Raw genomic sequence first — 14,733 nt, 5'->3', positions numbered from 1 at the left:
GATATTTGTGCTTCTGTTATTACAATCGGAATTAAAAATGTTCGAAGAAAAAAAAAATAAGAATTAGAGATTTTCAAGATTTTTCGGAATCGCAGTGTTCGTGATCTTAGAATGCGGCTCAGAATCAGTATTCTGGTAGACATTCATGGTAAAATCCCGCCGAATCATGGCTTTCCCTAACACCAGTTAGTGAAAATCTGATTCTGAGCGGACTGATTTATTTTTTGAAAAATTAAAAAATCGAATAAAATGGACATCAATAGATAAAAAAATATAATTTTAGAAGTTAAGCTTTACCAAATATTATATGATCATGAACCAAGATTTTATATGTCGATTTCAGTAAGGTTGAACATCCCCATTTTTGGTAAATTTTTGCGGAATTTCTATTTCTAATTTTGATTAATAATTGAGATTGTTGAGGAACAGAATTAAATCATATAAAATCAATTATCTATGTAGCGATAATTGACCATAATGGCTACATACGTCATAATGTAAGTTCTAGCTAATGAAGGGTCTTTGACATTTAATATGAATTATCACAAAATAATTAGTATCAAATGAAAATGTTTAGTAGACACTGGTATTGATGCAAGAAATTCAAGATAACTCCAATTAATCTAAATGACTACTTATTATTTATCTTATCAAAAATTTCCAAATACTATCAAATATTATTGATAAAAAAAAATGATTTTTTTTTATTTACTTCTGTTCACAATTTAAACCGATTAGCACGTTGGAAGTGCTTCAATCTTTCTAAAAAAATGAAAGAAATTTTTCTTATTTTTCTATTAATAACTGCCACGTTTGGACAGGAAATAAACTGTGAGTATGAAGATACGAGTGATTATGGTGATGAATCTAAGAAGACATTTACGTGCCGTTTGAGGATTAATAATCTAAATGGATTTGACGACTTTGAAAGAATTCCGGGCAATCATGATGACGATGTTAATGCAATTGAGAAAAGTGTTGGACAGACTTCAATAATTCCATCAATTTTGTGCAAGCAATTTGTGAATTTAGAGATTTTATCGCTGGCTGAGAAAGAAATAGAAATTGTGAGTCGGCAATCGATGGAAAGTTGCAGACATCTAGGCGCACTTTATTTATCAAATAATAAAATTCGAGAAATTCATCGTGACGCCTTCGAGGGACCACGCGGGTTGCGGTTTTTGGACTTGGAAGGGAATCAACTTGAGCATTTACCAGATGAATTATTTCGAACTTTATCAAAACTTGAATGGCTTTCGATCAGCAATAATCCATTACATGAATTACCTGAGAATATTTTCAAGTCATTGACATCACTTCAATACCTTTACATCAGCAACTGCCACATTGTGGACATCAAAAATGATTGGTTCATTTCAACTCCTCGGGTCTTGTACCTTGACATGTCTAACAATAAAATCGATGAACTTCCTGCTGCTGTCTTTGTGCCACTTACTGAATTAAGACATCTCATCATGTCCAATAATCAACTGACTGTTTTAAACTCAAATGCATTCCAGTCATCGTCACTTAAAAATCTCAAATCACTGACTTTTAATGGAAATTCAATTGAGGCTGTTGATCCAGATATTTTTGATGCTGCTGAAAACCTTAAAATTGCAAGATTTTACAAAAATAATTGTGTTGATGATGCTGTCGAGGCTGATGTGACAACGAAAGGAAAAATTGTACTAAATGATGATAAATTTTCAGTTTTTTATGACTGCATATCTAATTTTGAAGCTATAGCTAATAACAAAGGTTTAAGAGATGAATTATAGAATAATAAATTGCATTTAGATAATTGAAAGTTGATTTTTTAATACATTATTTACCTGAAACCTGACTGGACAAAAATATGTTATGACTAGTCATCAGCTGGACATTAATTTGCCATCAACTAGTTATATCGAATTACTTTCCACTCAGGATAGTCTTATATTATGTAGAAAGAGAACAGAACACTTGCAGATTGCTGTGAAATTCGCTGATTTTCCAACTAATAAAATTTCAATTTTTTATTCTGAAAAGTGTGTTAGAAATGAGAATGAATGAATTGTAAAATGGACTGTATTTTTATTCTAAATATATTGAGATGTGATGTTGTTAGTATAAGATTTGAGATTGAAGTGAAAATCTTTGATAAATCAAAGGTTTCTTAGATGACTTTTCATGAAGATAAAAAATGTTGAATTTCATTCAACATATTCCATTTTGAACATGCTTATTATAAGTACTTAATTCTAACTGATAACAGAAATTTTAATTTTAGTGAGAAAGCTCAAGGATAAAAGCACAAATATAAGCTACTGAGCTTTTGTCATTACATTTTAATAAGCTTTTAATAAATAAGTTCTTACTAGCTTTACTGCGCTTGTCATAACAAAAGGAGTGTTGAGTCAACACTGTTGACTGAAGGTAAATCACTTGGCGTGCAACCATAAAGAAGCAGTGTTGATATCTTGCCTTTGACTTTGAAAAAGACAAATTTTCCAAAAAAAAAAAATTGAATTTTTGACAAATATAAAAATGGAAAAAATTTAAAAATTACATAAAATGATAGTTTTCAATGACAGCTTATGTTTCCAGTAGTTAAGGCTCAAAAAAATCCATTATTTAAAGAATTGTCTGCCTTTGCAAAGATTTGTCTTTGCCTTGCAAAGGCAGAAAATATTGTCTTTTTCAAAGGCAATCCATATCAACAATGTAAAAAAGGAGGCAGAGCAATAACACGAAAAATTAGTAGAAGTAGCCATTTTAGCCAGAAATAGAAACATGTTCAACTGCTTTGCCTACGATTTACAGTGGATCATTAGGAACTTATCATCATCATAGTTAGTGTCTATAGCTGGCTTTATCATTGGCTACTTCCTGCTAAAATCAAATGCTACACTGTCTATATCAAATGCTTCTTTTCAAGAAAGAGAAATAAATAAGTTTAATGTGAAGTGAAACATGGAAATTAAATGAAAATAGCATTTATCCTTAAGAACTTGGAGACACAGTCAGAAATTGTTTGAAAACAGGTTGGTTTGACTTCCAAAACAAAATTTCTTGGCTACGGTTCAGGATCAATGTATCTAAGTCTCCATCCAGTCTACATAAAAAACATATGTTTTTAGAAATTTTAAACAAAATTTACTTAACTTGACAATTTTGAATAATTCTTAAATTTTAGGAACTTACTTACTTATTTCCTTGGCTTGTGCTTCCACGGGGGCTCATTGACGCGTTTACAGAACGTCTGTAGACAGTTTTATCTTTCGATAACTTCTGCCAATTTGGGAATTATTTTAATAAACATTCATCATAGCATTTTATGAACAAAATTGTCGCATTCATGTGTTATAGACACCACCTAATTAAACAATTCATTTAAATAAATATTTTAAATTGTTCAGATTAATATCAAATTAAACACATGTCGTTCAAAAAAAAAATTAATTAATATTCAAATATTATTTTATAGCTGCAATGTTCAATTATTAGTATTTGTTTTAAATCAGATCAGAGACAAATTTGTTGGAATTTTTATGTATTTTGTATGATCTCACAATGCGAACCACGATGCAAACTTGATCTACAACTGCTCCACGTTCTCATCAAACTCATCTCTACATCTGTTCAAATATTACTTTTGTTTCACATTTTGGGTTTTTCCGTTTATTTTATCATTGACGACAATAAAGCGAAATAGAAATATGTCTATGTTATTTTTCTGTAGCAAAAGAGCAAAGTCATTACACTTGATTAAACATTTTATCCGATCATATTTTCAATTTTGCCATTCATTTAAAAGGAGCATCAAAACACGTTAATATGAAGACTTAGACTTAGAATCTTAGTCTTAGAATTCTATCTAAAGATATTTCATGATTCGATACATTTATGATTGATTTAATGAACTGATTTTTTATTGGTAATATTGATAAAATTGATCAAATAAGGCAAAAGTTTACTGCTGGATTTAGTCAATTATGTCTCATATTGAGTGAACTGGAATTTGCGTTTTTGATCCATATATGATCGTGAGACCTTCAATATTCCAATCATTTGCTATTCTAATATTCCATTGTCCTTTTGTCCCGCGCTACACTTCAAGTTCCTGATCAGTTCCTAAATCTAATGGTGTCTAGGTATTGATGATGATGATTTCACATAACTTTGTTCAATACTCTTCATCAGTTGACAAGATTCTGGGATTGTGAATTCACTGCATTTCAATCGTACTCCAATGTCTGACTCCAAAATGAAGTCCTGCCAACTCTGCGTCATTTTGTCTTCAAATTTGTGCGAACTAATGAGTATTAAGATCGAGTAATAAACAAGTTTCTCATTAAATTGATCGAAACTATGAATTTCACCATCGCACACAATTTTTCTGAATTATTTGGATAACCTAGAAATATAATCAATTTTGGAATAATTTTCATAAAATTTGTTAATCTCAAAATCCTAAATTACTTACTTCAATGGCCGTACAGATCAACTGTGATTCATGGCCTCGCTCAGATATCATCTAAAGCTGTTGCTATCGCCGGCTTCTGCCTGCCAATTGTTAATACCAAATGCATTGCTGTCTCTATAGACAGCTTCCTTCCAGAAGTTCTTCTCCACAATTTTTTTTGGAATCTTAAAAAAATAAAATTTTTGAACTCATTAATTTTGTCATTTCATCATCTTTTTTTGTCAGTGACTATCATCTGTTTCGATCAAGACCTGGTACACAACTGAGTCAAAATTTAGTCTCTCTTTTTTCAATGAAACTAAATTGGTTCTTTTCATGTTCTCAATTTAGGTTCAGTAAAATTATTACAAGATAAAAATTTATCATAAATGTTTTAAATAAATTATTTAAATTTATATGAAATTTAATCGATGCTATGCTGGATGAAAGAGATAGCATCAAGTCACATGGTTGACTCTCTCAATTTATGGGTATAAAAGGAGGACCTCGGAGCCTAGAAAAGTCAGTTTTTGGAATTCATTTCCAGACTTCTCCTAGAAATAGTAAAGAAGTGTAAAATAAGTGAAAACCAAGTGAAAAAGTAGTGAAAAAAAAAATGAAAAAATCATTTTTAATTTTGCTGTTCCTTATTGGAACTGCAAGTGTGTTCGGGTCTAAATCCGAATCTTCATGTGAAGAAAACACTAACAAAGAGATTGTATGCTCTGATGAAGTGTTGGAAATCATTAAGAAGGAAAACCCAAATGCTCAACCTCCTCCAAAAAAGAGAATCGCCGATATGGAAACTACGCCGGCACCACCGGAGAGACCAAGAAGAACTGACAGACCTGAGAAACCAGAAGGTAAGCCTGAAAATCCAGGCCAGCTAGAAGGTCCATCAGATCCTGAAGGTCCAGTCGACGGTGGTGACGACTATGAATATGGCGATGAGTATTCAGATGAGTATTAGTAAGTTTCAACAAAATAATTAATTTTTTTTGAACATTCTTGAAAAACATGTGTTTTTTTTTTTCAAAATTTTTAATTAAAAAATAAAATTTACAGCAATTCATTAGAACGGGAATGAATATTTATTCAAACTAGATATATTAAATATTAAAACTATATATGAGTAATTTTGCCAATTTTTTATAATTAAATTTTTAAAAGTTAAAATATTTTTTAAATTAAAATAACTTTATTAAAATTTAAATTAAAAGTGTAAAAATTGAATTTTATTTTTAAAATAATTTAATGAAAAAACTAATAATTAATTTTATTTCATTTCTTTTAATTATATAGCGATGATGAGTATTACGAGTAAGTAAAATTAATCCGATTTAATTGTCATCAATTTTCAACTTTCAAAAACATTCTTGAAATTTAAATTTAAAAAAAGTATTTGTTTGATTTTGAGAGTTAAAAAGCAAATTCTAATTATTTAAAATAAATATAAATTTCAAATATGTTTCAAAACTTTTATTTCTAGTGACGATGAATACGAGTACGAGTACGACTACGAATATGAAGACGAGGTAAGCTGAAAATAACTAATTGACTCAATTTTTTAGACAAAAGAGTTCCTTAAAGTTCATAACAAATAGTTTTTTTTGTCTAGAAATTAATCAGGAACTTTTTTTAAAAAGCACAGTAGGCCTGCATTTTTGCATTTAAAGCAATTGCAGGCTTGCAGTTTTGGACGAACTCTACTAAACAGTCATTTATATATTAAAAAATAAAATAATATAATTAAACTTTAAAATCACAGTCAACAACAGCCGGAGTTAAGCCAACAGGAAAGAAAGGAAAGGAAAACAAAGGCAATACTGAGCCTGATGAAGAAGAAACGATCGAAGAAGTCATAGAAGATGAGACAGAAACATCAGAAGAAGATGATGGTGAATCTGATGAAATCATTAAGAAGAAAAAGAAGGGAAAGAAGCCAGGTGATGATGAAGTTGAACCAGAAGAAGAAGGTGAAAGTAGCTCAGAATCAAGTTCAAGTGAAGAACCAAAACCAGCTCCACAACCAGGACCAGGACCAGGACCAAAACCAAAATGTGATGATGCAATGAAACAAAAGGCTGCAGCTGAATGCGATAAAGAAAAAGGAAAGTTTAATGCACAAACATGTGATTGCGAAAAGCCTGATAAGGAAACACAACCTGCTGATTCTGATGAAAATTCAGGATCATCTGAAACCGATGATGACAAATCCAATGAAAATCCAGATTCAGAACCAAGAACACGTCCTGAAAAACCAAGTCGAGGACATCCAAAGAAGCCAAGTCGCGGACGTCCAGAAAAACCAAGTCGCGGACATTCAGAAAAACCAAGTCGCGAACGTCCAGAAAAACCAGGTCATGGACATCCAGAAAAACCAAGTCGCGGACGCCCAGAAAAACCAGGTCATGGACATCCAGAAAAACCAAGTCGCGGACGTCCAGAAAAACCAGGTCATGGACATCCAGAAAAACCAAGTCGCGGACATCCAGAAAAACCAGGTCATGGACATCCAGAAAAACCAAGTCACGGACATCCAGAAAAACCAGGTCATGGACATCCAGAAAAACCAAGTCAAGGACATCCAGAAAAACCAAGTCACGGACATCCAGAAAAACCAAGTCGCGGACGACCAGAAAAACCAAGTCACGGACGTCCCGAAAAACCAAGTCACGGACATCCAGAAAAACCAGGTCATGGACATCCAGAAAAACCAAGTCGCGGACGCCCAGAAAAACCAAGTCGCGGACGTCCAGAAAAACCAGGTCATGGACATCCAGAAAAACCAAGTCGCGGACGCCCAGAAAAACCAGGTCATGGACATCCAGAAAAACCAAGTCAAGGACATCCAGAAAAACCAAGTCACGGACGTCCAGAAAAACCAGGTCACGGACGTCCAGAAAAACCAGTTCATGGACATCCAGAAAAACCAAGTCACGGACGTCCAGAAAAACCAGGTCATGGACGTCCAGAAAAACCAGGTCATGGACATCCAAAAAAACCAAGTCAAGGACATCCAGAAAAACCAAGTCACGGACGTCCAGAAAAACCAGGTCATGGACATCCAGAAAAACCAAGTCAAGGACATCCAGAAAAACCAAGTCACGGACGTCCAGAAAAACCAGGTCATGGACATCCAGAAAAACCAAGTCACGGACGTCCAGAAAAACCAGGTCATGGACATCCAGAAAAACCAAGTCACGGACGTCCAGAAAAACCAAGTCACGGACGTCCAGAAAAACCAGGTCATGGACATCCAGAAAAACCAAGTCACGGACGTCCAGAAAAACCAGGTCATGGACCAAGTTCAAGTGGACCAAAGCGTAGCAAGTCTTTACCAAAACCACACAAATCAGGACCAAGACACAGCAATTCTGAACCAAGACCTTATCATTCAACGACATGCATTGAATCCGAAGAGAGTCATGAAGTTTTGGAATCTACTCCTGTTCCAACAACTTGTGAAGAATCTGATGAAAGTCAGGAAGCTCCTGTATGCAATGATGCTAGACTTGCTAAAATGTTTAGTGAAGCATGTCTTAAATCAGATGGTGTATTTGATGCTGCAACATGTAAGTGCAATCCTAAACCAGTTCCAGTAGTACCAACAACATGTGTCGATTCTGGTGAGAGTGATGGACAAGGTCAAGAATCAACTTCAGCACCAATGAATCCTGATGAAGAATCAGGCAGACCAGAAAAATGCGATGATCAAATCAGAAAAAGATTAAATGCTGCATGTATCAAATCAAGAGGTGTGTTTGATCCTGAAACCTGTAGATGTTATCATCAGTCCAGTTCCAACTCCAGCAACAACTTGTGAAGAATCTGGTGAAAGTGACGAGGAAGTTTCAGAAACTACTGCAGCTCCAACAACCTCCACGACTAGAGGAGAACCTCAAGATCCTATGGAAGGACCTAGAGAAGACCCTAAATCTAGACCACATAGTAAAAAATCCTTACCTAGATCAAGCGGACCACAAAGTCGCAAATCAGGACCAAAATCAAGTAGACCAAGGCCTGAAATATGCAACAGTTCAATGAGAAGATCTGCATCCAGAAAATGTGCCATAAGAAAAGGTAAATTCAATAAAGCCAACTGCAGATGTGTCTCTGTTAAGAAACCAAGCCAATCAGGACCAAAACGCAGCAAGTCTGGACCAAAACCAAACAAATCAGGACCAAAACGCAGCAAGACTGGACCAAGACCAAACAAATCAGGACCAAAACGAAGCAAGTCTGGACCAAAACCAAACAAATCAGGACCAAAACGTAGCAAGTCTGGACCAAGACCAAACAAATCAGGACCAAAACGTAGCAAGTCTGGACCAAGACCAAACAAATCAGGACCAAAACGAAGCAAGTCTGGACCAAGACCAAACAAATCAGGACCAAAACGTAGCAAGTCTGGACCAAGACCAAACAAATCAGGACCAAAACGTAGCAAGTCTGGACCAAGACCAAACAAATCAGGACCAAAACGCAGCAAGTCTGGACCAAGACCAAACAAATCAGGACCAAAACGTAGCAAGTCTGGACCAAGACCAAACAAATCAGGACCAAAACGAAGCAAGTCTGGACCAAGACCAAGCAAATCTAGACCACATAGTAAAAAATCCTCACCTAGATCAAGCGGACCACAAAGTCGCAAATCAGGACCAAAATCAAGTAGACCAAGGCCTGAAATATGCAACAGTTCAATGAGAAGATCTGCATCCAGAAAATGTGCCATAAGAAAAGGTAAATTCAATAAAGCCAACTGCAGATGTGTCTCTGTTAAGAAACCAAGCCAATCAGGACCAAAACGCAGCAAGTCTGGACCAAAACCAAACAAATCAGGACCAAAACGCAGCAAGTCTGGACCAAGACCAAACAAATCAGGACCAAAACGAAGCAAGTCTGGACCAAGACCAAACAAATCAGGACCAAAACGAAGCAAGTCTGGACCAACACCAAGCAAATCAGGACCAAAACGTAGCAAGTCTGGACCAAGACCAAACAAATCAGGACCAAAACGAAGCAAGTCTGGATCAAGACCAAACAAATCAGGACCAAAACGAAGCAAGTCTGGACCAAGACCAAACAAATCAGGACCAAAACGAAGCAAGTCTGGACCAAAACCAAACAAATCAGGACCAAAACGTAGCAAGTCTGGACCAAGACCAAACAAATCAGGACCAAAACGCAGCAAGTCTGGACCAAGACCAAACAAATCAGGACCAAAACGTAGCAAGTCTGGACCAAGACCAAACAAATCAGGACCAAAACGAAGCAAGTCTGGACCAAGACCAAACAAATCAGGACCAAAACGTAGCAAGTCTGGACCAAGACCAAACAAATCAGGACCAAAACGTAGCAAGTCTGGACCAAGACCAAACAAATCAGGACCAAAACGAAGCAAGTCTGGACCAAGACCAAGCAAATCTAGACCACATAGTAAAAAATCCTCACCTAGATCAAGCGGACCACAAAGTCGCAAATCAGGACCAAAATCAAGTAGACCAAGGCCTGAAATATGCAACAGTTCAATGAGAAGATCTGCATCCAGAAAATGTGCCCTAAGAAAAGGTAAATTCAATAAAGCCAACTGCAGATGTGTCTCTGTTAAGAAACCAAGCCAATCAGGACCAAAACGCAGCAAGTCTGGACCAAAACCAAACAAATCAGGACCAAAACGAAGCAAGTCTGGACCAAAACCAAACAAATCAGGACCAAAACGTAGCAAGTCTGGACCAAGACCAAACAAATCAGGACCAAAACGTAGCAAGTCTGGACCAAGACCAAACAAATCAGGACCAAAACGAAGCAAGTCTGGACCAAGACCAAACAAATCAGGACCAAAACGTAGCAAGTCTGGACCAAGACCAAACAAATCAGGACCAAAACGAAGCAAGTCTGGACCAACACCAAGCAAATCTAGACCAAAACGTAGCAAGTCTGGACCAAGACCAAACAAATCAGGACCAAAACGCAGCAAGTCTGGACCAAGACCAAACAAATCAGGACCAAAACGAAGCAAGTCTGGACCAAGACCAAACAAATCAGACCAAAACGTAGCAAGTCTGGACCAAGACCAAACAAATCAGGACCAAAACGAAGCAAGTCTGGACCAACACCAAGCAAATCTAGACCAAAACGTAGCAAGTCTGGACCAAGACCAAACAAATCAGGACCAAAACGAAGCAAGTCTGGACCAACACCAAGCAAATCTAGACCAAAACGTAGCAAGTCTGGACCAAGACCAAACAAATCAGGACCAAAACGAAGCAAGTCTGGACCAAGACCAAACAAATCAGGACCAAAACGAAGCAAGTCTGGATCAAGACCAAACAAATCAGGACCAAAACGAAGCAAGTCTGGACCAAGACCAAACAAATCAGGACCAAAACGAAGCAAGTCTGGACCAAAACCACACAAATCTGGACCAAAACGTAGCAAGTCTGGACCAAGACCAAACAAATCAGGACCAAAACGAAGCAAGTCTGGACCAACACCAAGCAAATCTAGACCACATAGTAAAAAATCCTCACCTAGATCAAGCGGACCACAAAGTCGAAAATCAGGACCAAAATCAAGTAGACCAAGGCCTGAAATATGCAACAGTTCAATGAGAAGATCTGCATCCAGAAAATGTGCCATAAGAAAAGGTAAATTCAATAAAGCCAACTGCAGATGTGTCTCTGTTAAGAAACCAAGCCAATCAGTACCAAAACGCAGCAAGTCTGGACCAAAACCACACAAATCAGGACCAAAACGAAGCAAGTCTGGACCAACACCAAGCAAATCAGACCAAAACGAAGCAAGTCTGGACCAAAACCACACAAATCAGGACCAAAACGCAGCAAGTCTGGACCAAAACACACAAATCAGGACCAAAACGCAGCAAGTCTGGACCAAAACCAAATAAATCAGGACCAAAACGCAGCAAGTCTGGACCAAAACCACACAAATCAGGACCAAAACGAAGCAAGTCTGGACCAACACCAAGCAAATCTAGACCACATAGTAAAAAATCCTCACCTAGATCAAGCGGACCACAAAGTCGCAAATCAGGACCAAAATCAAGTAGACCAAGGCCTGAAATATGCAACAGTTCAATGAGAAGATCTGCATCCAGAAAATGTGCCATAAGAAAAGGTAAATTCAATAAAGCCAACTGCAGATGTGTCTCTGTTAAGAAACCAAGCCAATCAGTACCAAAACGCAGCAAGTCTGGACCAAAACCACACAAATCAGGACCAAAACGAAGCAAGTCTGGACCAACACCAAGCAAATCAGGACCAAAACGAAGCAAGTCTGGACCAAAACCACACAAATCAGGACCAAAACGCAGCAAGTCTGGACCAAAAACACACAAATCAGGACCAAAACGCAGCAAGTCTGGACCAAAACCAAATAAATCAGGACCAAAACGCAGCAAGTCTGGACCAAAACCACACAAATCAGGACCAAAACGAAGCAAGTCTGGACCAAGACCAAACAAATCAGGACCAAAACGCAGCAAGTCTGGACCAAGACCAAACAAATCAGGACCAAAACGTAGCAAGTCTGGACCAAAACCAAACAAATCAGGACCAAAACGTAGCAAGTCTGGACCAAAACCACACAAATCAGGACCAAAACGTAGCAAGTCTTTACCAAAACCACACAAATCAGGACCAAGACACAGCAATTCTGAACCAAGACCTTATCATTCAACGACATGCATTGAATCCGAAGAGAGTCATGAAGTTGTGGAAACTAATCCTGTTCCAACAACTTGTGAAGAATCTGATGAAAGTCAGGAAGCTCCTGTATGCAATGATGCTAGACTTGCTAAAATGTTTAGTGAAGCATGTCTTAAATCAGATGGTGTATTTGATGCTGCAACATGTAAGTGCAATCCTAAACCAGTTCCAGTAGTACCAACAACATGTGTCGATTCTGGTGAGAGTGATGGACAAGGTCAAGAATCAACTTCAGCACCAATGAATCCTGATGAAGAATCAGGCAGACCAGAAAAATGCGATGATCAAATCAGAAAAAGATTAAATGCTGCATGTATCAAATCAAGAGGTGTGTTTGATCCTGAAACCTGTAGATGTTATCATCAGTCAGTTCCAACTCCAGCAACAACTTGTGAAGAATCTGGTGAAAGTGACGAGGAAGTTTCAGAAACTACTGCAGCTCCAACAACCTCCACGACTAGAGGAGAACCTCAAGATCCTATGGAAGGACCTAGAGAAGACCCTCCAGTACATGGTCCAACCTCAACTCCAGCAACAACTTGTGGAGAATCTGGTGAAAGTGACGAGGATGTTACTACAAAGAGTATGTCATGAGATTATATTTTGTATTATACTTAATTGATTAATATGTTCCTATATATATTTTAGAACCTTGTGACTGTACATGTGCACCTGATTGTAAACGTCGTAAGATGATCATTGATGTATTACTCAAATACTTCTACCGTGATGTCTATGACAAAGATTGTTGCAAGAAGAACTGCAATTGTGATGGTGCCAAATTCCCAGAATGTGAAGAATCCAACACCAAAAAGACTGGAATGTTTGACATTTTGGCTAAATTGTTCAAACCACAAGGTGGTGACATTGAAGCTGGAAGTGTTGAAGTTGATGGCAAGAAATTGACACCTGAAAAGAAGGAGAAGTTTGGCAAGGCACTCCAAGATGCTGTTAAAGGCTTGGAAGATGTCCTCAACTCATAAATTACTACTAGAAACTATTTTAAATTCCTCACATATTTTAAGTCCTAAATTGTCTACTTAAGTAATCCTATCCTATAATAAGTGGTGATTAGATAATACATTTACTTCTACTAATCCTATCCTTTCCATACTCTACTTTGAATTAGAATCACTTTTGTCTATCCTGCACCAAGTCTTTATTTTGTTGTTTTCCTATAAAGCAAAATTTTAGTGTAAGAAAATTTTTGTCTTTTTTCATACAAAATAAAGCGACTTTATCGCTCTTCAATTTACATTTTTATGCCTTTTTATTCATTTTTTAATGACCTAGCTTTTTTTATAAAAATAATGGCTTCTAAATGGAATAGTGTGGTAGCTGGGGGTGAGACACAAGCTTGCTATAATGCCCTTGGTTGGAATCCACAAGGGAAAAGGCGTCCAGGTGCTCCAAAAGCAACTTAGCGAAGAACAGTAATGCGAGAATGTCAATTAGAGGTAAAAACTGAGAATTTGTACAAGCTTTGCGATACAGCCAGCAATAGAGTCAGATGGAAGGCCTTTTGTAGCAACCTAGGCTCAAAGTCGGAGAATGGTTCCAGTAAGTAAGTAAGTAAGGAATGGCTTCTTTGCTGACTGGGTGAGGATTGAAATATCAGCAATCAGACATCGTTGATAGCTTGAGTTTGAATTACATTAGTTCAGGATTATCGAGTTACTGGCTTATTGCTTGGTTTGCTACCTTCGTTGATCCTAAGAAGTAAAGAGCATCCATTATAATTGCAGGAGTAAACCAAGCCTGTTGATTAGCTTTTTCGTGAGTCTGACTTCATCGGATGAATCAAAGTAAATAGTTGTTGATTAGAAGGACATTTTATTAGATGATCTGCAGATGCTCCACTAGATACTTACTTACTTTGCTGGCCATAAATATCAACAGTGATCCATGGCCTGCAGATGCTCCATTAAATAAGATATTTAATTCTGACTTTGGAGATTGTGAATAAACACAGATGCAACTAAAGAACGCTTGGTCGTTGATAGAGTTACTGTACTACTGACAGGCAAAGAGACCGTTTTTAGGTACCATAGTGTAAAATGAAAGCCTGTTCTTTGTGGGAGTGGATCATTTGTCAGAAACTATAAATTCTATTGAACCAAAAAATCCATAAATTCCACAAAATCCGTGGATTCAATGGAATCCATAGTTTCTGCCAAATGATCCGGACTCGTTCTTTGCTGTTAGGGGAAGCAATTGTTTTGGAAAGTGAATATGGAAATAGGGAATCAGTAATAGTAAAAGCAATAAAACCAGCTTTAAGCGACATTTAAGAAAAGCCACAAAAACAAATGATCTGCACTTGATATGTACGGTTAGCAAAGTAAGTACAAGAATCTCTTAACCATAGCCAGCGACATCTCGTGGATGGCACCTGCATAATCTAATTGGAATCATTTTCAAATATTAAGACTCTAAGTACGCCATCTATTGAGTATTTCAGAAGATAAATTATAGCACTTTTTGAAATTGCTGTTGACAGCTTACATATGATGCTTACTTACTTACTTCCTTCGCTGGCCATACAGGTCAATTGTG

General features: G+C 36.9%; 3 protein-coding genes across 3 annotated transcripts; all 3 read left to right on the top strand.

The window, feature by feature from the left end:
- The first annotated feature begins 770 nt into the window (after positions 1-770).
- On the top strand, positions 771-1,781 carry LOC139087957 (leucine-rich repeat-containing protein 4B-like). Its single transcript, XM_070636933.1, has one exon. It carries the CDS (start codon positions 771-773, stop codon positions 1,779-1,781), a length of 1,011 nt encoding a protein of 336 aa, XP_070493034.1.
- A 3,209-nt stretch (positions 1,782-4,990) lies between these two features.
- LOC139087956 (S-antigen protein-like) lies at positions 4,991-8,273 on the top strand. The gene is made up of 4 exons (XM_070636932.1): positions 4,991-5,416; positions 5,750-5,767; positions 5,937-5,982; positions 6,216-8,273. The coding sequence occupies exons 1-4, from the start codon at positions 5,064-5,066 to the stop codon at positions 8,271-8,273; spliced, it is 2,475 nt and encodes an 824-aa protein (XP_070493033.1). The 5' UTR covers positions 4,991-5,063.
- An 85-nt stretch (positions 8,274-8,358) lies between these two features.
- LOC139087955 (micronuclear linker histone polyprotein-like) lies at positions 8,359-13,381 on the top strand. The gene is made up of 5 exons (XM_070636931.1): positions 8,359-8,729; positions 10,496-11,097; positions 11,363-11,782; positions 12,023-12,760; positions 12,826-13,381. Exons 1-5 carry the CDS (start codon positions 8,359-8,361, stop codon positions 13,158-13,160), a joined length of 2,466 nt encoding a protein of 821 aa, XP_070493032.1. The 3' UTR covers positions 13,161-13,381.
- Positions 13,382-14,733: the final 1,352 nt, after the last annotated feature.

Source organism: Chironomus tepperi, unplaced genomic scaffold, assembly GCF_022539635.2.
Source record: "Chironomus tepperi strain 1889 unplaced genomic scaffold, CSIRO-AGI_Ctep_v1 contig_150, whole genome shotgun sequence".
NCBI lineage: Eukaryota > Metazoa > Arthropoda > Insecta > Diptera > Chironomidae > Chironomus > Chironomus tepperi.
Note: the sequence above shows the minus strand (reverse complement) of the source record. Positions and strands in the feature narration are given on the sequence as shown.

Bases quoted from the DNA above. Each gene is read 5' to 3' on its own strand.
- LOC139087957 (XM_070636933.1), top strand. From the start codon at position 771: ATGAAAGAAATTTTTCTTATTTTTCTATTAATAACTGCCACGTTTGGA.
- LOC139087956 (XM_070636932.1), top strand. From the start codon at position 5,064: ATGAAAAAATCATTTTTAATTTTGCTGTTCCTTATTGGAACTGCAAGT. The intron at 5,983-6,215 runs GTAAGCTGAAAA...TTAAAATCACAG, and splicing joins ACTACGAATATGAAGACGAG to TCAACAACAGCCGGAGTTAA.
- LOC139087955 (XM_070636931.1), top strand. From the start codon at position 8,359: ATGGAAGGACCTAGAGAAGACCCTAAATCTAGACCACATAGTAAAAAA. The intron at 11,098-11,362 runs GTAAATTCAATA...CAAATAAATCAG, and splicing joins AAAATGTGCCATAAGAAAAG to GACCAAAACGCAGCAAGTCT. The intron at 11,783-12,022 runs GCAAGTCTGGAC...CAAACAAATCAG, and splicing joins CAAATCAGGACCAAAACGCA to GACCAAAACGTAGCAAGTCT.